We start from the raw sequence: 24,406 nt of genomic DNA on the forward strand, positions 1-24,406 counted from the left end.
GTTTTTCTCCTTTTCTTTTTGCTTCTATTAACCAAACAGTGACCATCGATTCTGTGACAAATAGCATGTGATTCAACAAGTTAATTTTTACAGTTAATGGAACATTTCTCATCCTAGATGCTGAAAATGTGACAACAAACAGAACTTGCTCTTGGTTTAACAGAAAGGCAAATAAATATATTCACAAGTAAAATAAAGGTAGTCATAATTACTGAATTTCTGTTTCACTGACAGTCATTCCATACTCCCTGCCATAGCCTGTGAGGCACTGCATGGCTGGGGCTTGTTTGTTACCTGACCTTTTTTTGTTGTTGTTGTTTTTGTTTTTTTGGTTCTTTTTTTCGGAGCTGGGGACCGAACCCAGGGCCTTGTGCTTCCTAGGTAAGCGCTCTACCGCTGAGCTAAATCCCCAGCCCCACCTGACCTTTTCTCATACCTCTCTCCATATGCCTCCCTCCAGATCCTTACCACACTTGCTTTTTCTTTGGCCTCTATAGGCATCCCAGGGTTTTCATTCTTTCCGAACATAGGACTGATGGTTTCTTCTCCTTGGAGCATTCTTACCTTACATGATCTCTCCTCGTACTGTAATGTCAACCCAAAGAGAATCTCCTCTCTCTGACCATCCTCCATACGGTTACTTCTTTCCCCCATAATACCCTTCTTTGTCCCCATGTTACCACTTAACATAACACTAAGTTATTTCATATATTTGTTTAATTGTTCTTTATCCATGTCAGAGTTTCCTTGACTATCTCATAAGTTTCCAAAGGACAGAAATTGCCAGTGACAGACAGTGCACCTACAACGTTAAACATAAAAACTAATATATGTTGTCTTGGTTTATTTTCCCATTGCTGTGATAAAATACCCCAAGCAAAGACACTTAAGGAAGAGAGGCTTTGTTTTGGTTCATAGTTTGGATTGCAGTCCATCCTGGTAGGGAACTGGTCACATTTCATCTTCAGTCAAGAAGCAGAGAGAGAGGTGAAGTATTGCTTAATTGCCTTCCTCCGTCTTTTAGAGTCCAGGAATAGAAGATGGGTCTTTCCACATCAATTAAGGTAGTCAAGAAAACTGCACAGATGTGCTCAGAGGCCCCTTTCCCGGGAAATTCTAGATGTCTGTCCAGTTAGACAGTTGACTCCTAACCATCAAGTACAACTGCATTGCCTTTCTCGCCACCTCTAATGCCTCTTTCACCTCTTCAACCTTGCTTAAACTTTCAGTTAGTTTCAAGTTGATCTTTTGAACTTTATCTTTGCTGTTTGCAAGAATATGCCTCCTCACTGGACTCGTGAATTTCTTGAGGAAAGAAACTGTCTGTACCCTTCTTAGCACACTTAGGGTGGTATCTGCTAGGTTGCATAGTGTTAAATAAATAGTCGGCTGCAGGATTCATAATGTCAATAAACTCGGTCTGCTACTTATTTCAGGCCTCATTAGGTCTATGCTGCAGAATCTGAACGGTGAGCAACATTTGACATTTCTAGCCCTACTCAGTGGCTCAGAAACCAACTAAGAAATTAAGACCTTTTCTTTATACCCTCACTTTGTTCTCTATGCTTTTGGTTAGCATATAAAATAATTTCATTACATTCATACATGTATATCACTGTATCTCGCTCTTAGTCACAGCCCTTATTGCCCTCCCACATCCTTCCTCCTGCCCTCTGTGGCTGGTCCCTTAACATCCCCCTAAAAATAGTCCCCTTCTCTCCCTAAAAATAGCTTTCTGTCTGTCTGTCTCTCCCTCCCCCCCCTCTCATCTCTCATCTTTATCTCTATCTCTCTCGGCCTGTCTTCTGTCTATGTCTCTGTCTCTCCTCTCTTCTCTTCTCTTCTCTTCTCTTCTCTTCTCTTCTCTTCTCTTCTCTTCTCTCTCTGTCTCTCTCTCTATCTCTGCCTGTCTTCTGTCTGTGTCTGTGTCTCTGTCTCTCCCTGTCTCTATCTCTATCTCTCTCTGCCTGTCTCTGTCTGTGTTTCTGTATCTCTCTGTCTCTCTCTCCCTGTCTTCTGTCTGTCTCTCTCTCTCTCTGTCTCTCTCTCTCCCTCCCTCCCTCCCTGTCTTCTGTCTGTGTCTCTGTCTATCTCTATCTCTCTCTGCCTGTCTGTCTGTGTTTCTGTGTCTCTGTCTCTCTGTCTTCTGTCTGTCTCTCTCTCCCTCCCTCCTCCCCTCCCTCCCTCTCTGTCTTCTGTCTGTGTCTCTGTCTATCTCTATCTCTCTCTGCCTGTCTCTCTCTCTCTCTCTCTCTCTCTCTCTCTCTCTCTCTCTCTCACAGACGCACACACACACACACACACACACACACACACACACACACACACACACACCCCTAGATACTGCATCTTAGATGAAGCATGTGATATATTCTTATTTCGCCCACTGCTTTAGCTGTTTTCATCCCCGCCTCTGTCCAGACCTCTTCCTTCTGCCTTGGAGTGAAATCTACATTGCACGGATGAGAGAAAAGCTTACACTTGCTTTCTTGAGTGTGGCTTCTTTTGTCTCGCGTGATTATCTTCAGTTCATTTATTTCCCTCCAACCGACATGGTTTCCTTTCTCTTGATGACTGATTAAGATTCCGTTGCGCTTTTATGTCACCATCTCTTTATCTGTTCATCTTGGTTAGGCCTCCAGGCTGAATCCCTATCTTAGCTGTTGTGAGTAATGCTGCATTAGGTATGGATGGTCAAGTAAGTCTGTGCTATGCCATTGTCAATTCCTTTTCGGCAGACGCCCAAAGTGGTATAGTTAGTAGATCAGTTAGGAGGTCTGTTTCTGCTTTTGTTGAAGAACTATCATACTGATTTCTATAGTAGCTGTGTAAGTTTACATTCTCATTGGCAGTGAATATGGATTTTTCTTTCCTCGCATCCTCACTAGCATTTCCTGATGTTTTAATTTTGACTGGGGTTAAGAGAGAATCTCTAAGCAGTTTTAATTGGTGTTTTTCTTGTGGCTAAGGTTGTTTAGCATTTTAAAAAAATATTTATTGGCTTTTATATATCTTCTTTTGAGAACTGTCTTCAATTCATTTACCCATTTGTTAATTGAATGGTCTGAGGTTTAGATGCTTAGTGGTTTTTTGTTTGTTTGTTTGCTTGCTTTTTGTTTTTTGTTTTAGTTCTTCATAGATGCTAGAATTTTGGTTTTGATTTGGAGATAGGGTCTTACTGAGTTGCCACGGCGAGCCTGTAACTCCGTATACCCTAGACTGCCTTGACCTCATGATTCTCTTTTTCCAACATCTAAAGTGAAGGTATTATGGGCTGTGCTTATGCCACATAGATACAAGGATTTCATAGAGGAAAATAAAACAAAAAATCTACTAATGTAAAACACAGAAATAAATTCATACTGAAGTAATTGGACAACTATAAATTTATAGGAAAGCAGAGTATAGTGCACTGTACTTCCCTATTCTGCTTTGAACATACTTCATTGTGATTTAGACCATGAGTACATCACAAATTCTGCAAAGTTAGAAATCACATCTGATGTGTCATTGGAACAGCTTTGGGGAGGGTTGAAATTTAAGACAGTTCTTTAAGAATAAATCACACGTGAATTAGAGGCCACATTCAAACTTAGGGGACCCCCTAAAATCATAAATTTCTTTTCTTGTCTGTGGTCCTGTTTGCTCACAGACCTCCTCACTGAACACCGATCTCTATAAAATGCTAGACAACATAAGACAGCTCCGTGTGTAAATATCCTCCAGGGAAATTCTTCCTTCCAGGACAGTTTGATTTTTATAGACCTCACTAAGTTTATGTTTTAGTCTGAAGTGTTCATAGTGTCTTAACCAAATTAGTGTGGTCTCTTTAGAGGCTTAACAGTGTCTTTTGAAGGAAAATTCTTCCGTCATGATATATTTTGAGACTCTGTGTGACAGACAGCTGAGCGCATAGGGCCCATAAACTGCATTTACTGACAACCATGATCAAACCAGTAACTAATTCTGCATGCCGTGTATTTGCACCTGCTTTTATACAGACTGAAAAACCCACAATATGCCATTCTGCTTATATTCATTAGCTGAACGAAGTAATTATCAATGTTCCATAGTGGAAGTAGGCCATCAGAGTCCCCCATATTTACTATTTCAGTAACTCCCAGAAGCTGTTTCATTCTCTTGGGTCTCTGATTTCTTCACATATGAAATGGTGATAGATGATGAAGATGAACTGATCTGTGTGAAGTACTTGAAGGGCCAGAGGATGCCTGCATAGGAGAGTGCTTGCCTAGCTTGCATGCATCCAGCCAGAGTCTGTCCCTAGCACTGAAAATAAACGAAATGCCCAGACCAGCGCATAGTATATAGCTAGTGTTCAGTAAAGAGATCATCACATTGTATTATATTAGCCAAATAATTAAGAAAGTATAAAAACAAAAACAAAGACCTAGGATGTAGTTTAAAATTGCATGCTTCAGCTTTGGCTCTTTGCTGAAATATCTCACATTAGAATAGCATTTCATGGGGTTGGGGATTTAGCTCAGTGGTAGAGCGCTTGCCTAGGAAGTGCAAGGCCCTGGGTTTGGTCCCCAGCTCCAAAAAAAAGAACCAAAAAAAAAAAAAAAGAATAGCATTTCATTCAAGAACATATACATGTTTTTTAAGTTAGGAGTTTGCCTGGTCATTTTTAAAATATTTTATATATTTTTAAATTATAGTGTAATTTCCTCATTTACCCCTTCCCTTTTTTCCCTCCAAACCCTCCCATGTAGGCGTCCTTCTGTGCTCTCTCTTCCCTTCCTCCCCTACCTTCTCCTCCCCTCCCTCTCTCTGCTTTTCAAGCAGGGTTTTTCTGTGTAGTCCTAGGACTCACTCTGTAGACCAGGCTGGCCTTTGAACTCAGAGATCCACCTGCTTCTGCCCCCAAGTGCTGAGATTAAAGGTGTGCACTACCACTGCACAGCTAATAAATATTCAATTTATAACCTGCTTAGTCTATATATCATCACTTCAGGGTTGACTGATAGGTATTCAATAAACAATTGATGTTCACTTAGCTGGGAAAAACTATTTCTCCCGCTCTCAGCATTTCTTAGTTGCCTATAGTTCCTTGTGCAGGGTTGAGGCAATATGAGCTTTTCGTGTCCAAATTAGCATATCTGTTGGTATCCTTCTTGTTCACCTCATGTTTAGATGGTCGTTTTGGTGAGGGTTTATGTGTGTAGCTTCTGTCATTCCTAAGAGACACAATCTCACAGCAAACTCCTTGTCCTGGTCGATTTTGTTTATTGTGATCTTTCTAAGAGCTTTTAGCTTTCAGCATTCTTTCTCTTCAATAACATGTCCTTCCTGAGGAAAGAAAAGTAGGATATGTAGTATAAAAATATAAAACAGTGGTTTTTAGCCTTCCTAATGCTGTGGCCCTTTAATACAGTGCCTTATGTTGTAGTGACCTCCATCCAGAAAATTATTGTTATTACTACTTCATAACTGAAATTGTGTTACTGTTAGGAATTGTAATGTTAATATCTGATATCAATATCTGATATATGACCCCTGTAAAAGGGTCATTCAATCCCCAAAGGGGTTGTGAGCCACAGGTTGAGACACTGATATAGAAACAAAGTCTTATTTAAAGTTTATTGGTGGAGGATCTTTTATCATGGCCTGACAGGGGTCACTCCCTTTACAATGGTAGTTAATGCTTCAGTAGCATCAAAAGGCACTAATGCAGCTCCCTTGGGAGAGGTACTTTGTTTTGGAAAGAGAGTGCATTTGGATCGCAGGCTTAGATGCAAATGGTACTTCTGCTCTCTCCTTCTGTGGCTTTCCTTGAACCGGTTATTGAACTTTCTGATCATTTTCCTCCATCTCTATACTGTAAGGATAATAAACTTAAAATGACTTACACAGCATCACATTGCTGTTTTTCTTTCACAGTTGAATTCAAGATGCCCTCAGGTTCTTCTATAGCCACAGAGTCTCTCCATGTCCTCATACCTAAGCCCTTCCTGCCTCATCCTCTTGAGCGCCACCTTGCCATGGTTTAGCTCCAACCAGAAAACAAATTCCTCAAGTTTTTTTCTTGCCCTACAGAATATAATGCTGGGATGGTAGCCCGTGTATTTATTAATATCTTGTTTGACATTACTACATAATTAGTCCTTCAATCCTTTTATTTGGCATGTTTAAGGATTTCCCTACCTTGAAATCCTTTCTATGTTAGCATAAAAGAAATTGTATTACAAGTAACAAGCACTCACCGTTTAGCAGGTGTATATGTGAGTAGGTCCTGCCGTTATCTTAGTCAATGCTTTGGTACTACTCAAGATTCTGTCAAATGTGGATTGGCAGAAGGATACAACATCAAAACAATTCTCTTTCTCTATTTAAAATGAATTTATTGGTCTAGGTGCCTATGTTTGCTCTGGTTACAACTTTAAGATTTTTAAAAAGAGATTATTAGAAGAGTATATTTAAAACAATAATAGAACAAATGCCTAAATTCACTATTTCAAATAGTCTTTCAGGTTCTGGCCTCTTGCTGCCTTTTTTTCCCTCTTTTATGTCTCCATTTTCAGGAGCAAGTTGCACATTCTTATGGACAAGCCAAGACATTTTTATATAATATCCTATCATGACCCTTCTGTTCTTCACTCTGTCAGTATTTGTCTATAAATTGTTTCAGAAGCAAGTTGTGCAAGCAGACAAGATTCAAGATGTATAGGCCCAGACTTTTATTCATTTTACAAGTTTCAGTGTTCTATCTAGCTTTAGGTATATTCTTTGACCTGTATGTTTTCCCAGTATTTAATACTTAGTCCTATTGATTCATAATCTAAAATAGACAGACACCAAAAGTAATATATAAATAGTAACTTGACTTAGATCAACACTAGGGCAATGATTTCTGTCCAGATGTGGCCTTGTGTAACGTCAGAAGCATATGTACACATATCCTTCCTCAAATGCTAATATTCATGTTGTGTTGTTCTTCCAGTTTCCAGCTGTTAACCATCCTCAGTCATTAGAGAGACGATACCTTGGAATTTTAAATAGTGTTTTACTTGACCTAATGAAGGTAAGAAAAGTGACAAAAGTCCTTTGGTTTATGGATGCTCCTCTGCATACTTTTTTAGCATGCTTTTATGAATTAAAGGTTTTCTTAGTAGATGATTAATGGGGAGTATGTCCTGTTAAATGGCATGTAATTTGTTTATAATTGCAACAGGAATCTAGTGATGTCTCAGACCATCTAGAGAGAGCATGTAATCCGTAAATTACTTTCCTAAAATGGGCAGAATAATGAATATCTATCTGTTGGCACTCAAGAACTACTCAGGCATAGGTTTTGAAACAAATCTTAAAGTGGATGTTATAAGACGAAAGATTGTATAATTATTTCTATGAACATTGACTCTGCAGCATCTGTGGAGTATGAGTCAGTGAGTCTTTTGTTGTTTTGTTTTGCTCTCTTTTGTTTTCTGTCATCTGACTGCACCTCTTCTCCCCAAGGCAGGTTACTGTTTCTGTCGTTTCTTTAGATATTTCAGGATCACCTCTATAACGTAATGGCTTGAGTGTTCTTCCTCATGCAGCCTTTCTGTCAAAAGATATCCTACTCCAAACTACTCAAAGCATCCTTTAAATTCTTTTTTATATATGGGTGTTTTGTCTGCATGTCTGCCTGTGCATCGTTCATGCAGTGCCCATGGAAGCCAAAAGAAGGCATCAAGTGTCCTGAAAGCAGAGTAATAGGCTGTTGTGAGCTATCATGTGCATGCTGGGAATCGAACCCTGGTCCTCTGGAAAAGCAGCCAGTGCTTTAACTGCTGAGTTATTGCTCTAGCTTCAAAATTCCTTATTGAAGATTTTCTTGTTGGGCATGGTAACACATGCTTATAATGTCAGCATTTGAGAGGCTGAAACAGGGAGACTGCTCTAACCTTGAGGTTAGCCATAGACTCTGTCTAAAAAATAAGAAAGTAAAGATTTTCTACCTCGGAAGACACTGGTCCCTTGAGTGAAAACTATTTTTTTATATTTCCCCAGTTTTCATTTCAGGAAGTAAATATAAAGTCACGAATTGATTGTTTTAGAATGGCACATCAATGCTTGCTGATGGATTAGTTTTGCTTTATGCCCACTCATTCAGCGGTCATCTGCATACAAGCTATACTGTGTGTAGAAAGTGGAAAAGTCGCACTTAGCACAGTGGCAAGTTTACTGAGCTGGGCTTTTTAAACTTTGCTCTGTTTAGGGTATGTTCACCTGTGTCTCAGAGAACAGGGTAAATGAGGGTGTCTGGCATTAGGGAAAGGCCACATACCATAAAACATTTCTAGAGACACACAGTGTCCATTAATCCTATAAAGGATTTCAGAAATTTCATAGTAAAGCATTTCTGCCTCAATGTTTCCCTAATTTAATTAAATATCAAATACTACGTTGTATGAAACTCTAATGAAGCGCTGATGTTATTAACACAGATTGAGAACTGCTATTTTTTTAATGAACCCTCAACACTCTTTGATTTTAATTAGACAGAAATTGTTGGGTTTTGCCAGTACCTTCTTTCGTGTAGTCAATACTTAATCAATCTGGGCCTTATTCATTTAGTAATTTTAAAAAATAAATACAGATGATATAAATATAAATAGAACAGAGTAGAAAATGGAATTAAACACAACTTTATGCTTCCTGTCTTTTATGTGTTTTTTCTTTAGTTAAAAATACAATGATGATTAGTGAGAGAAAGGGACCGTGAATTTGAAGGAGAGTGGAGAGGGCTAGATGGGAGGGTTTGGAAGGAGGCTTGGAAAGTAAACATTATAATTCCTGTTATTTAATATGTTTATTGATGCTATTCTTTAAAAGTAAGTAAACGTTTTCATTGAAATGCAAATTTGAGGGCCTGTAGAGATGGCTCAGTACACTCACTGCTCTTCTAGAGGACCCAGGCTAACAACATCATTAACTCCAGTTCTGGGAGAATCTGACCACTGTAGGCGCTTTTGCACATACAATGTACAGACATATGTTCATACATACATACATACATACACACATGAACTATACAGTCAAAAGTATTCTACTTATGTGTAAATCTCTGTTTTTATAATATAAGCATATTTTTGTTACCTCACCTGGACTGAGACATGGAAACGTAGTTGATAACTTAAAAGCCTCCTCTGAATCCTTCCTAAGTCTTACTTTCTGAGCCCAGAAATCATTTTTTATTTCTGTCACTGATTAATATAATGTGGTTAGTATTATTGAATTATACATATATGAATATAGGTCACCATTCTTTTACCTGATTTTGAGGATGAATTCTTAAAATGAAAAACCTCCGTTGTCCTTTCAATTAGTCTTTGCTGCTCCCTAAATGTATATTGGTGATTGTGTCCATATCTAGTGCTTAAAGCACTCATCTCATCTTGTACCTCTTTATAGCCACTGTTTCAGTAGAGAGAAAACAAGCACTATAATTAATGCATGCCTATGCCCTTAATAATTTAAAAATAGCTATAATACTTCTATTTCCTTTACTTTCATTTTTAAAAAATCATGCCACATGCTAAATTTTAAAAGCTGTTAGCTATGTAAATTTCATACTTTCTTCATAAGGACTTCATGGTTTACAGTAACTTGAACATGGCCATTTGTATTCATAACATATAAATGTAGGGATTTTTATTACAGTAACTTCTACATGGTATCAAATAAGTTAAAACAACCCCTTCCTTTTTAAAAGGTCATGAATGCTTTGAATTTGAACAATATTTTTGGGGGGTTTAAGTTTTCTTTTTAATGGGCATCTTATATTTTAAACCATTTTAATGATAGCTATTGGAAATACTAGTTAAAGTCATCTCAGTTTTTGTTCTGTTATAAGGGAGAAAAAGAATTGAGATAAGTTTGCAATTGTGTCTGAATTAATATAGATATAAATCCACATGTAATTAGTGGCTGAATTTCAATAATTAGAGTCTTTGGATCAAAATGAATATATCAGTATATTGTAGGGCCAGAATTGAAATGTTCTGTAATATTAGATTGATATTGAAGTCTGGCTTATTGGAAACAAATTTGCTCTCACTACTTAACTAAATATATTAATTATGGATAAAATTGAACTGAACTAGAAATGAATTTGTGAATAGTGGAATTCTATCCTTCTTTTTTTCTGAGAGAAAATAGCAAACACCTAGAAGAGTGAACTGCAGAATTTTATTATATCACTTTGGTAGTTGGGATTTTTTAAAATATTTGATTATCTTATAAGTCAAAGTCAAATATTCTGTCCAACTACTAGAGACAAACAATTGTGGGTGAAAACATTTCAGTTGTCAGAACGCTAGTACATTCAACATAAAACCTAGGGTGAGTACTTTAGTGAGCAAAGAGTACTTAGAAATAAGTAAGGATAGATGCAAAAACAGAAAAAGGATTGAAGAGAATACAGAAGTAACCAGTAAACGTGTAAAAGTGTTCAGCATTGCTAACAAACAAAGAGATAAACATTTGTGAGACAGCCCGGAGCAGTGACTCCGTGGTTAAAGGCACTTGCTGCTCTTGTAGTGGACCCCTATTTGGTTCCCAGCAACCATAGTGGGGGTTCACAACTACATGTCATTCCAGTTCCAGGGAATTCATGTTCTGTTCCCAGCCTCCTAGCCTCAGAGGACAACTGCACATGTGGTGCACACACATATGTACGTACATAACATGTACGATAATTTTAAACAGATATGAGATAACATCTTTTAAATATCTGATTTTTCAACTACTAAGAGTATGAATGGATAGACTTATGTGCTTCTTCAGAGGAGTATAATTTAAGATAACCTTCCTAAGAGGTAATTTAGCATCATGGAGAAAAAGACTCTTGATGCTCTGCATACTTACCAGAGTACAACCCTTAAGAATCCATTAGATTTCAAGTGTTTTTGTCATAGCATTAATCATAATAGTGAAAAATGGCTGTCATGAAAATGTCTAGTAGTAGGATGCTTGCTAAGTAAATCATATTCGATTCTCTGCAATCATTTAAAGCCTTGTTGTAAACTCTGGAGATGTAACTTGTTGTAATGCACTGGCTTAGTATTCACAAGGCCTTGCCTTCCGTCCCCTTCCTTCTCAAAAAGTATTAGAAGATGGTGTGTTCCCACGCCATCCAGAAAAAAGGAAAGTATTTGTCATCTGGGGATTTCTGAAAACAACATATACAGTATACACATAGACTTTAAGCTCTGTCCTTATATGGAATGGTCTCAACATTGTATGGTGCGTGGAAGGGAAACTAAGTACATACAGTTATGTGAGTACTACTCTTGGGTAAACGAAAAGAATCAGATGAAAATATATGAAGAATATACCTCATGGGAAATGTACAGGGAACTGGTGACTGCACTGTCTCCAGAGAGAATAACTGTGTGTTTTGAAGATGGTAGAAAGATGAAGAATGCAAACACATGCTTATTAAAAGGTTTTTAAGTACTTGTTATATTACAAAAGGTTTCTTCATAAAGAAAGTGAAAAGACTGGGATATAAAAACATGTATATATCACGAGCCAGGTATCATAGAAGAAAGACTATATATGATATTCACAAACAGAACTAGAAAGTGTCCTATCAAGAGGACTATAATTGTGAGATTGTGGGTGATTTTAATTAAGTTATTTATGTACTTTGCATCCCCTACCGATGTTTCCCCTCTATCCTCTCCTTTCACTCCCTCCCTCTCACTTCCTCCCCTCTTCTCCTCAAAAAAGGGGAGGCCTCCCATTGGATATTAACCAGCCTTGGCGTATCAAGTTTCAGTAAAACTAGGCACATCTTCTACTGAGGCTAGACAGGGCAGCCCAGTTAGGGGAAAGGGGTGCAAAGGCAAGCAGTGTATTTAGAGACAGCTCATGCTCCCACTTTAGGAGTTCCACATGAAGACCCAGCTTTACAGCTGTTACATGTATGAAGAGGTCATAGGTCTATCCCATACATACTCTTTGGTTGGCACTTCAGTCCCTGTGAGCCCCTAGGGGTTCAGGTTAGTTGATTCTGTAGGTTTCCTTGTAATGTCCTTGACTCCCCTGGCTTCTTCAATCCTACTGCTCCCTCTTTCATAGGATACCCCAAGCTCCACTTAATGTTTGGCTGTGGGTCTCTGCCTCAGTTGCTGGATGAAGCCTCTCAGATAACAGTTATGCTAGGCTATTGTCTAAGTATTGCAGAATATCATTAATAGTGTCAGGACTTGGCTCTCTCTCATAGCATGGGCCTCAAGCTCGGCCAATCATTGTTTGGCTCTTCCCTCAAATTCTGCTCCATCTTTTATCCCTGGACATCACGTAGGTAGCACAAGTTGTAGGTCTAAGGTTTTGTGTCTGGGTTGGTGTTCCAGTCCCTGCATTGGAAGACTTGCCTGGTTATAGGAGATGGTCAGTTCAGGCTCCATATTCCCCACTGCTAAGAGTCTTAGCTAGGGTCAACCTTATAGATTCCTAAGAGTTTCCATTTTCCTACATTTCCATCATCCCAGAGATGCCTCCCAAATCCATTGTCCCTTCCATTACTGTCTCCTCCATTTTCCCCCAACCTGCTCCCTCCCTGTTCTTATCCCCCTCCCCTTCCCTCCCCAGACCCCTCTCCCCAGCCATCCCCAATGGCGATTTTGATGGGTTTTTTTTCTTTCCCTGAGCTATTGTTGCTAGATATTTTGCTGTGACCACGTATTTCTTTCCCAGGAAGTAAAGATAAGATTTTTGGTAGAGTTTAAATTCAACTTGTTCTTTCCATTCCCAAATTTTTATTTCCCAAGAATTTACTGAAGTTGGACCCAGCTGACAGATACTTGACGGAGCAGTGTTTGAATCACCCTACATTTCAAACTCAGAGACTTTTGGACCGGTCTCCTTCAAGGTCAACAAAAAGGAAGCCTTACCATGTGGAAAGCAGCACACTGTCTAATAGGTAAATATTCCTTCCCTTCTAAGGAAATCCAAATGCAGGCATGGTCTGAGAAGTGGGTGGAGGAGGTGGCTGCTAAAATTATGCAATTAAAGAAAAGAAGGAAAGCCCTCATTATTCAAAAATATCTTCCTCATGCTTATTGCATGATTCAGAAGTATAATTAATGAGGTGTGTGGAACTCTTAAAGACTTTATTATTTAACAAGTATATGGTGAAAACCTATGTATTTCCTTGGAAAGGTAGCATTGAGTTACCAACTTTGGAGGTTTCTAGCATCACAGACAGCATTAAGACCCAGCAGTTTTGGTGTAAATGACAAGAGGAAGAGGGTTCTTGGAAGGAAAAGAAGACACTGTATTTGTCTGTGGGGAACTAAATCAAGGCAGCCTTTTTAGAAGGATTTTGTGATTTTTATTGCTCTTGCCTTTCAATCAGTGAGTTGAGAAATGACTTTTTAATAAAAATAAGCATAGGGAAATAGTGGTCAATAATTAAAAGTAGTACATTTTAAAATAGCTTTTTAGCATATTATTTTAAAATATTTGTTTCTCACCTGAGTGTACCTATAATCCTAGCATTGAAAAACTCATTGCATAGCCAAAGAGGCTTCAGGATTTACTCAGTTTCTCCTGAGTGCCAATCATAGTGCCAATCACCAGATCTGGCTGAAAATTTTTCTTGAATCAATCACTCAGTCTCTGTCTCTGTCTCTGTCTGTCTCTGTCTCTCTCCCTCTCTCCCTCTCTTTCCCTCCCTCCCTCCCTCCCAGTCCTTTCCTTTCTTCCCGTACTCTCTCTTTTACCCTTCTTCTTCCTCCTCCCCTCTATTGGATCAGTCAGATGGCCTTTCTTGTGCTCACATTCCCCAATTCTGTTTCTGCGTTTACAGGAGAATGATGTCCTTTCATCTTTCAGAACACAGCTTTGGTATCTGAGGGTTTTTATATATGAGATGTAGACATAGTTATTTTCACCGGGGAAATGAAAAGCAATGGAGCTTTTAAAATTTGAATACTACCCCCTACACACATACAATTTTCCCTTCTGTATGTGGAAAATTATTCTTAATAGATTAGCAATTTGAAAGGTCGAGACCTAGCCCTTTTCTGCCTGGGAGAGCATCCATAAGGAGGAGAGTTGGTCATATATTTACTTTGCATAGCTGCAAATGGCGCCTGCTGCTTGTTATGGCACAGCTTCCAGCCATTCTTAGCTGTCTGTTCTCTGTTCACATCCACAGGATTTAGTATACAAGCCATGAAGTAACTCTCATCATTTGCTTGCTCCTTGGCACTGGGCTGGTTGGCGTTTTTCTTCTATCTTTGCTGGGATTATGCCCAGCTTGGTAGGAGGATTTTAGTCTCCCTTCTACTTGAATTGCCACATGACTTCTCTAAGTTAGATTTATAGAGTAAATTATCCTAATGATGTAAAGTTTGGTAGACCAATGATAAATCTGTGAGTTATAGTGTAGTCATCAGTGGTATAGCCTATAGTGTGAAAGGAGGCCAATGATTAGTCTTACAGAGACTAACTTGACAGGAATTGTGAGTAAATAAAAATTTTTGGAAGGATTCGTTTTTAGGTCTTGGTGATGTTTCGAATATATTAAAGGGAAAGTCCTAAGTATTTATATATTTTAGTAATCTTGTGTCGTCTGAGGCCTTTCCCCTACCATTGCCTGTGTACTGTATTTACTCCTCTGAAGCCTATCTTGCCAGGGATGTGAATTCTAGTTGGTGTCTCCCCACGTGCCTTCTAAGACAATCGTTGACATGTTCACAACCCCATATCTATCAGTTCCCACTCACATACTCCTCTACCTCGTCCCTGTTACCCCAAAGGCTGAGTCATTTTCTCTCTAGAAGCCAGTGAACTCAGTCATCACTGAGTCCCCTGCTTGTCACCTTCAGGTTCCCTTGAAGTTCCTTTCATGTGCATGGTGGGATGCCACTTTGACTGTGCTGGACCTCTCAATAGCCCTGCTTTACTACCTGCGACCTAGGATAATAGTTCTGTGCCTCTGTCTCTATTTGCTTGTTGGTTTGTGGAAGGTACCAGTCCGGCTTTGACCTCTTTTGTAGCTATCCTTCAGCCTCCCACTGAATTATCCTGGGTTATAGGTTTGTGTCGCCATGCCTGGCTATTTTCCCTTTTAAACTTATTTCAAGTACACATATTAACTGTCTATCCATTCATCTACTCTGCCAACCATATGAGAGTCATGCCCACATGTAATCCCTGCACTCAGGAAGTGGAGGCAGGAAAATCAGGAACTCAAGGCTAGCCTTGAGTAAGTTTGAGGCTAATATAGACTACAGGAGACCCTGTCTCTACAACAAGCACGTGATTGAGTGATTTATACATTAATTCATTTTGAACGTTAGCGGGTTAACACAGATTCTTGACAGTTGTGAGATCTCTGAAACTTTCAAAGCTGCTTTTTCTTCTCGTGCTTGAGCAGAGCTCCAATGTGAGGATGATGTGATGCCCTTTCTACATAGGAATTATTGTATGTCTGAATCTCAGTAGCTTGCAATTAATCCTGCATAGGATACACAAACGTACATACTTATATACGTGCATACGTACATACATATGGCAAATCTGGACCTTTAACAGATGTTTTTGCCTTAATTTTATAGTTTCCTTTCTCTTATATTGCTGTGAATACATGTAAGATCACAGGTTTTTGTGGTAGTGATTTTAATGGTTCTAGAAGCTCTAGTAGCTTTTTTCACTGTTCTCTATCCTTTCCTGGTCCTCATTTATGGTTAAAGCATTTCTGTCATTGCTATACCTTCATCTGCAGAGGAAAGGGAGAAAATATGATTTCAGGGAAAACTAGAGTTTGGCACAAGGAGCCCTGTGGAAGGATTGAACTAAGACCTGTGTCAGGGCATGTGTCCAGGAAGAAACAGGGAAGTCTGTCACTATCCACCCTGCCCACAACCTTCTTCTCCCTTTTCCTGTGGCACTTCTTTCTCCTGGTTAGCCCTACCAGAGGATAGCCAGCTAGGAACCTGAGGGACATAGTCTCCAGTGCTGTGATCTTGAGGCCCAGGACTGGAGAGAGTATTGAAAGTAGCCAACATATTTACTCAAATCTGTCTGTGCAGAAGCTTATAAATCATAATTGAGTTTTTGAAAAGTTGCTGAGTTATTTTGGCTGCCAAGCTATAAATAATCAGGCAACTCTGGTGCTTTAAAACCTGATGGCTGTAGGGTACATAGACTGGCTGGATGCTGTTGTCGGGTGGAGACCACTGCTGAGCCTTTCTAACATTAGAGCAGATGGAGCTCAGAAGAAGGTTGCTGTCTGCACGCGGGACCATTACCTTGTCAGTATTACCCGTAGTCTGCCCCAGTTATACTCCATGTTAACAAAGCATCGAGAGTCTGCCCCCTAGTGACTCGGGTAACCAACCTTAAGTAAAGGCAAGAGTGGGGCTGCACAGATAGCTCGGCTGTTAAGGGCTGGATTCAAAAATCAAAACCATAGTCTATTTCTTAGCAAATTAAGGAAATGTCCACTAGATATGACACATAGGTGGATCATCCAATAAAACCTAGCCACTTTCCTTTTTGACTGCTGCAAAAAGCTTACCCTTCATCCAACACTGGATTCTCTCTGTTCAGGAGCTTGCCCACCCAGTAGACCCTTTGAGATACACCCAATATATCTCAATAAAGCACTCTTTCTTTCCTTCCACCCCCTTCTGTGTATGTACATGTTTGGTAAATTATTTTACATCCCTGAAATCAGTCTCTGCAGATTCTATCATGTATGCACTGTCCCTTATCAATCTGAACACATGTTCCTGTATATCATTTAACAAAACAAACATAATTTACCTTTGTAATTCCTTTCTAAAACTGGGGAAATGAGAAGACATAGTTTCGTGGGTTGCCATTCTTATTAAATAGGAACAACATCCCTAAAGGACTTTTTTCCAACTAGCGATGGAAAAAAAATCTTCAAATCAATCGATCTTCACCAGTAGCAATACTTGCAACATTTTCTAAATTCACAGTAAAAAAATGAATAAATCATGATTAACTTGGAAACCTATGTCAGGCCACAATCTCATCCTTTGTTACAACATGCTGTCTTTTCTAGAATGTCATTTTCTGCTTTCGAGCTGAAGACAAGGTTTCTCTCTGGGCAGCTATTTGTATATTACACTAGCTAGGAAATGAAGCTTCAAGTTCTAAAGAAGTGTTCAGTCACTTTGGAATAATGAAGTGTGAAATGAAGAAGTGACTAAAGTGTGCCTTTCACCAAGCAATTAGCACTTAAGACCCTGTGTTCCAGTATAGCATTCCTGTTTAGTTTACACAGAAATATCTAAACAGTTAGCGATGCATTTCTGTTTAATGTACAAAGAGCTATCTCAAGAGCCCAATGGAATTGCCACTTCTCTAAACCATAAACACAGATCATGTTTTCTAACAAACCTCACTAGTCAGTTCACATTTCTCTCAGAGCGTCATTTTCCTTACATCACTAGAATTCTCCCTCGTTGACGCTACAGGCTAAAGAAAAGATGTTGGGGTGTGTGTGTGTGTGTAACTACTGTGAGTATGTATGTGAAGCAGCCTCCAGGTTATACAAAGAATATGAAGTTTAAGGAACTCAGTAACCTTCAAGTCTAAGTGTTGCCTCCTGACATTCAAACAGATATAAAGGGATTGCCAGCAGTCTGCCAGCTCTCTTACTCTTACTAGCTATTCTGTACCAGGCAGTCATAGCCAAAGCATACTTTACCTGAGTCTGCATCAGCAACCGTGTTGGCAGCCAGCAAGCTAGACAAGTGGTTAAGCATGCCAAAACAGCTTCATCAGGAAGTGAGTTATCTCGTTCAGTGACTTAGTCTGAGAAACCTGCCTGTTATTGATAAGGTCACATTTGAGATATTTAGCAATTTTAGTCATTTGAGTGCCTACTTTTCCCCCTTTTTAGAAAAATACTTCTTTCTTTAATCAAAACATTGCTATTATCTTCTCATCCTTTTATTCCTTCCAACAAATCTCTTCTTCCCAAGTCCCTGTCTGACTCTCATGGTGTATGTGCGTGTGTGTGTGTGTGTGTGTGTGTGTGTGTGTGTGTCCAGCATAATGCATATAATTAGGGCTGCTTTTATGAACACATAAGGGGTTGCTGAGCAGAGCCATGTATCAGTGGCTACAGCACCAAAGAATATGATTACCTCTCTCTCTGTAACTTTTAAGTGTCTATATAGCTCCTCTGGGAGGGTAGGGCCTTGCATGTCCTGCATCCAGGATGCAGGGTTGATGGGCCCAGTCTTGCTGCAGTGACGATAACAACCATGTCAGATCCAGCCAATCACAGCCCTTCCCATTCTCCAGCTCTTAAATTCTCTCCCTCCTTCCTTCCCTGAGCCATGCAGGGTTTTCTATATGGCCTTCTTTAGTGTACTGTGGGTTTGCTTATGTGTTTTAGACATTAGACTGTTGGCGTCCTGTTGAAAGGAACTGATCTGCTTCCTTTGTTTTAAATATAGAAGCCAATCCACCAAGGGTGGTGCTTTACAGACTCATCACAGATCCAACAGCAAGGACATTCAGAACTTAAGTGTGGGTCTGCCCAGAGCTGAGGAAGGCCTGCCTGCAAATGAAAGCTTCCTAAATGGAAACCTTGCTGGAGCAACTCTCAGTCCAATGCACACCAAAACGTACCAAGCAAGTACCCAGCCTGGGTCTTCCAGCAAAGATCTCACAAACAACAATATACCGCACCTTCTCAGTCCAAAAGAAGCCAAGTCCAAAACAGAGTTTGACTTCAATATTGACCCAAAGCCTTCAGAAGGTCCAGGCACAAAGTACCTCAAGTCCAGCACCAGATCTCAACAGAACAGACACTCATTCATGGAAAGTTCCCAGAGCAAAGCTGGGACACTGCAGCCTAGTGAGAAGCAGAGTCGGCACAGCTATATTGACACCATCCCCCAGTCTTCCAGGAGTCCATCCTACAGGACAAAGGCCAAAAGCCATGGGGCTTTGAGTGACTCCAAGTCTGTGAGCAACCTTTCAGAAGCCAGAGCCCAAATCACAGAGACTAATACCAGTAGATATTTCCCATCCAGTTGTTTGGACTTGAACTCTCCCACCAGCCCAACACCCACCAGGCACACTGATACGAGAACTTTGCTCAGCCCTTCCGGGAGAAATAATCGAAATGAGGGCACTCTGGACTCCCGGCGAACCACCACCAGACACTCAAAAACCATGGAAGAGTTGAAGCTGCCTGAACACATGGATAGCAGCCATTCACATTCGCTGTCTGCACCTCATGAATCATTTTCTTATGGGCTAGGCTATACCAGCCCCTTCTCCTCTCAACAACGTCCTCACAGGCATTCCATGTATGTGACCCGGGACAAAGTGAGAGCTAAAGGCATTGACGGAAGCTTGAGCATAGGGCAAGGGATGGCAGCCAGAGCCAACAGCTTGCAGCTGTTATCACCCCAGGTACCACTTGGCATTTTGATCTATCTAGCGGCTTATCTTGGGAAAGAGTTACAAGGAATATTTATAAGGTTGCTATGCAGTTCTCCCTACTGCAATCAGCCTGACTTTCATTGAACAGTGAATGGAAGCACTCTTTGGATTATTTCTGTTAAAAATAATCATAATTTAGCTGTGTTTGGTGGCACAGACACAGGCATGTCCTAGCACCTGGGAAGCAGAGACGGGTAGATCTTTGTGAGTTCCAGGCTAGCCAGGGCTACACAGTGAGACCCTGTTTCAAAAAGAATAATATTTATAGGAATGTATTTCTTAATTGTTCATTTCTGACATATTTTGATGACTAACCATTTATTGAAATTAGCAATATGGATTAGCTTTTACTTATTTCAAAATTTGGGTTGTTTTTATCTAATCTTTCTAAACCACATTTGTTTAAACTTTTTTTCTAATACCAAGTATCTTTTTTTTCTTTTTTCCTTAATCATTTTATTTGCTTACATTTCAAATGATAACCCCCTTCCTGGTTACCCCTCCACAAACCCCCCTATCCCATCCCTCCTCTCCACCATCCCCTTGCCTCTATGAGGGTGCTCCTCTACCCACCCACCCACTCCCACCCCATTATTCCAGCATTCCCCTACCCTGGGACATCAAGCCTCCACAGGACCAAGGGCCTCCCTATTGATGCTAAACAAGGCCATCCTCTGCTACACATGTATCTGGAGCCATGGATCCCTCCACTCTTTGGTTGGTGGTTTAATCTCTGGGAGCTCTGGGTGGTCCAGTTAGATATTGTTCTTCTTATGGGGTTGAAATCCCCTTCAGCTCCTTTGGTCCTTCACTAGCTCTTCCATTGGGGTCCCAGGCTCAGCCCAATGGTTGACTGTGAGTCTCTGCACCTGTATTGGTCAGATGCTGGTAGGACTTCTCAGGGAACAGCCATATCAGGCTCCTGTCAACAAGCACATCTAATACCAAGTATCTTAACTGAATTTAATTTTAAAAAAAATTCTTAAACTAGGTACGTTTAACTTCAGGCCAGTCTTTCATATTTTAAAAGATTTTTAAAATTATGTATATATCTGTGTCTTAATTATGAGCAAATAAGTACAGGTACATACAGAGGCCAGAGATATCACATACCTTTGGAGCTAGAGTTAGAGAAAGTTGTGAGCCGTCTGACATCGGTTCTAGGAACCAAACACAGGTCTTCTGCAAAGGCAGTATATGTTTTTAACTGCTGACCTCTCTGGCCCCTTGAGGTTTTTTAATTATGTATGTATGTATGACATGGGGCAAGGGATATACATAGATATGCACATGGAAGGGTGACTTGGCGGAGTTGGTTCTCTCCAGCCACCTTTTATGGGTTTTAGGGATCTAACGCAGGTCATCAGGTTTGCATGCTAAGCATTTTACTTGTTAACCTACAAAATCATTAAGGCCTACATTACTAGAGCACTGGCTATGAATAGGCCTAGAGAGCAGGGAGAGGTCACGTGAGCAGGCACAGTCTGAAATGGCTTCGATGTAGCTAACCTATGTAGATAGATGAAGAATGAAGCCAGGGTAAGCATCACAAGAACCCTGATTGGAAAGATGAAATTAAAGTGTCCCTGTTGTTTTGAAGTATGCTGACTGAAAGGGGACACTAGGCAACAAATGATTTGTTCTAATACTGTACACTTTTATACCAGTAGCCATGCAGAAGTATGCTTGTGTGTTAAAAAATAAATAAAAAGGTGGAAGCAATTCTGTCAGTTCAGCATAGGCCCTGATGGAGGCTCCCAGAGAGGGGGAATCTGAGCAGGTACTTCTGCGAGCGAAGGTTGAGATTTCACTTGGGGAGGAGAGTGATAACAGCAGGAAAGAGGACTAAAAAGAGGAAGGAGGACGTGGTGCTACATGGATCCTGACTGGTTTCCCATTGTTGGAATGAAAATGTAAGAGCTGAACAATTCTCATATGAGGTGAGGATTGAGTGCCGGTATGAAAGCAGAGTGGATCTCAAGGGCTGTGCAGTAGACACAGCCACGCTTGCCACTTGTACTGTTGAAGGGTTTCTTTCCTAGGAGGTCCTTTTTGGCATTGTGGTAGGGATTTTAAAGCTCCTGAATTCAACACTCTCCCTCTCCATTGAGACTCATAGGAGATGGGTAAGCTGCCTGACTCTCCCCAGTTGGTAGTTCAAGGTAGAACTGGGATTCTGAGGCAATTTCACGTCCCCTAGTATAAAATTGTGGCAAGATAGCCTAGTGCCCAGCTAAAGGTGGGGCAGGAGGTATTTGCAGAAGCTTTAAATGAAATTATAGGAATGGTTAGGAGTAGTCCTGGGAACTCACTATAGAGATACGAGAACCCAGAATATCTAGAAATATCTCTAGGGCCTGGCCACTGCCTGTAGAAGGGAGTTGGAGACCAAAACCAAGCACGTTGTTGGCATCGAGGCAAGTGTTAAACAAAAGAAAAATGAAATGCAGCCTCCCTTGGAAATCGGACAAATGACTGGCTCTCAGAGATTTCAGAAAATCAATTTCTCTGAACATTATAGTCCTAAACTAATTATAAACAATTACTGGGGCTTAGCACATATCCTGCTGTTACTTCAGTCCAGTTCAGGAGGTGCAGTGCCAAGCCTTAAGAAAGGCCACAATTAAAGGCTAGAAGGTGGCTTGGAAGGCTTGAAAGGGCTGTGAGTAAACTGTGGTGCTCATTCTCCTGGGAAGTATTGTCACTACTTTCAAAAGTATGGGGACGCTCACTGTGTTTAGTTTAAATGTAAATAACTCATTTCCTTAAAAAAAATCTTACTCTGGCCTTTGTCAACAGTACAGAACAGTACAGGTGGCGAAGTAGAAAGAAGAAAGGCTGCACCAAATTAATTTCTTTGCAAAATTTTTTAAATACAGTGGTGGGAAGGAAGGTAGGGGAGGGTACTAGATCTTATTCCAGCTTTTAAATTAAAACATTTAATGTATAATACCTAGGCTTGAGATAATACATTTTATGGATAGTATGTACATGCTGAAAGCAGCCAGCTCCCTCTAATTGTGTTCCTTAACCCTCCTAACCCAGGATAGCAAATGGGATCTATTTTTCTCCCTTGGACACTGTTCAAGACCCACTGCTGTGCTGGGGTTATGACTCAGCCTACTTGAGAGGGAGCTAGGGAGTGGGAGCATCTCTAGATATAAGCACCATCATGACCATGCCAAAGAAATGCATTGAGCACATGAGCTACTGTCCTGGAGAGGGTGAAGCGAGCAAGAAGCACCATAAACTATAGGAGGTGGGCACTCTGAAGACAAAAACCATTAACAGGGCTTATTCTAACCCTCTTCGCATTCACAAAACATTTATTTACCTCTGCATCTGCTGCATAAGACTCCTGGAAAAATACTTTGGCCTCTGCATTTTTCCTTTCAGAGAACTCAGCCTGAAATCTGTAAGAACACTTTTAGATTGACTGATAGAATCGCTAAGCTTAGAGCTGTTACTGTCTAGATAGAAAGGTGATTTCTTTTGTTGTTTTAAATAATTAATTGAACTATTTTCAGACTAATGAAGTCCTTACTTGCCTTAACTTTATTGAGAATCTCGCTATCTGTTAAAATTTGCGGGACTTATTTTACATCCATTTTACTTTTTTATGGAATGAGTTATGTTGAAGTCACCCCATGATTTGTATTTTAGCTGGTTAAGGTCCTAGCTGTATTGAATGAAGACCATGATGCGTTTTCATCCCTAGAGATAGGAAGCTTCTATAACTCTTTTTTAATTTGACTTACAGCCTGGAGAACAGCTTCCTCCAGAAATGACTGTGGCAAGACCTTCTGTAAAAGAGTCCTCCCGAGAAGGCACCTCTTCGTTCCACACCCGTCAGAAATCTGAGGTCTGAGCTCTTCAGAGTTTTTAACATCCCATAGTCTGGTCTGTGAGGACCGTTCACTCGGCATCCTTACAGCCTAGCTTTTCAACCTTATCCACACCCAATCTCCCGCAAATTAATTCAACTTACTTAGAAAATAAGTAGTTTTCTTTGTGACATAAGCCTGACTTTTCCTTTAAAAGATCAAAAAATATAGGTACTGCTGGGCTTTGTTGTAAGCTGCACTGATCATCAAGCCATGGTTTAACATTCATAACCGTGTTTCCTATCTCAGGGTGGAGTATACCATGACCCACACTCTGACGACGGCACGGCTCCCAAAGAAAATCGGCATCTGTACAATGATCCTGTCCCAAGGAGAGTTGGTAGCTTTTATAGAGGTAAGCCATGCCCACCCCATATTTACTAGAATCCTCCTCTGTTTTCTGCTGAGTCCGTGTCCTTTCCTTGTCCACCACCATTTCTTCACTGCTCCAGTGAACCTCAGACCAACAGTGTCACCTGTGTTGCCATCATCTACCAATTCTCCTTGCCCCTAGTCACCATCATTGTTTAGTCCCTTGTCTCTTCTGGCTGGGACCCTGATTAGTTTCTGTCTTCAAGACACCCATCCAAACAGTCCTCAGAATGATCCTTCTGAAGCTAGATATTGACCTATAAAAAAAAAATCTCTAACCTGCCATCCATATGTATAGTGTGGCTACATGAGAGCTATGAACACAGCTCCACACCAAATTATAAACATCCATAAAACATGAGAATTTTAAAAATTATATGTATTTATTTTGAGGCTGGAGACACATAGGCCATGGTATACCCATAGAGGTCAGAGGACAGCTTATAGGACTCAGTTCTTTTTGTCTACCATGTAGGTCCAGGAGATTAGTCTCAGGCCATGAGACCTGGTGTAATCAATCTTTCCCATGCCATGATGAGCTATATGAAGGTCTCTCTCTCTCTCTCTCTCTCTCTCTCTCTCTCTCTCTCTCTCTCTCTGTGTGTGTGTGTGTGTGTGTGTGTGTGTGTGTGTGTGTAGAATATATATAACTTTTATTTGGAACAGGGTCTCACTGTGTAGACATAGGCTGGCCT

General features: G+C 40.3%; 1 protein-coding gene across 5 annotated transcripts in view; it reads left to right on the forward strand.

The window, feature by feature from the left end:
* Positions 1-24,406, forward strand: part of Cdkl5 (cyclin-dependent kinase-like 5) — a 230,447-nt gene that overhangs the window by 147,765 nt on the left and 58,276 nt on the right. For all 5 annotated transcript variants that reach the window (XM_039100455.1, XM_017602290.2, NM_001421533.1 and 2 more), the window contains exons 10-14: positions 6,962-7,042; positions 12,783-12,934; positions 18,459-19,425; positions 23,216-23,317; positions 23,589-23,694. In XM_039100455.1, coding sequence (XP_038956383.1) covers positions 6,962-7,042; positions 12,783-12,934; positions 18,459-19,425; positions 23,216-23,317; positions 23,589-23,694 — 1,408 coding nt within the window. The remainder of the gene's footprint in view (positions 1-6,961; positions 7,043-12,782; positions 12,935-18,458; positions 19,426-23,215; positions 23,318-23,588; positions 23,695-24,406) is intronic.

Source organism: Rattus norvegicus, chromosome X (assembly GCF_036323735.1).
Source record: "Rattus norvegicus strain BN/NHsdMcwi chromosome X, GRCr8, whole genome shotgun sequence".
In the NCBI taxonomy this organism is placed as follows: Eukaryota; Metazoa; Chordata; class Mammalia; order Rodentia; family Muridae; genus Rattus; species Rattus norvegicus.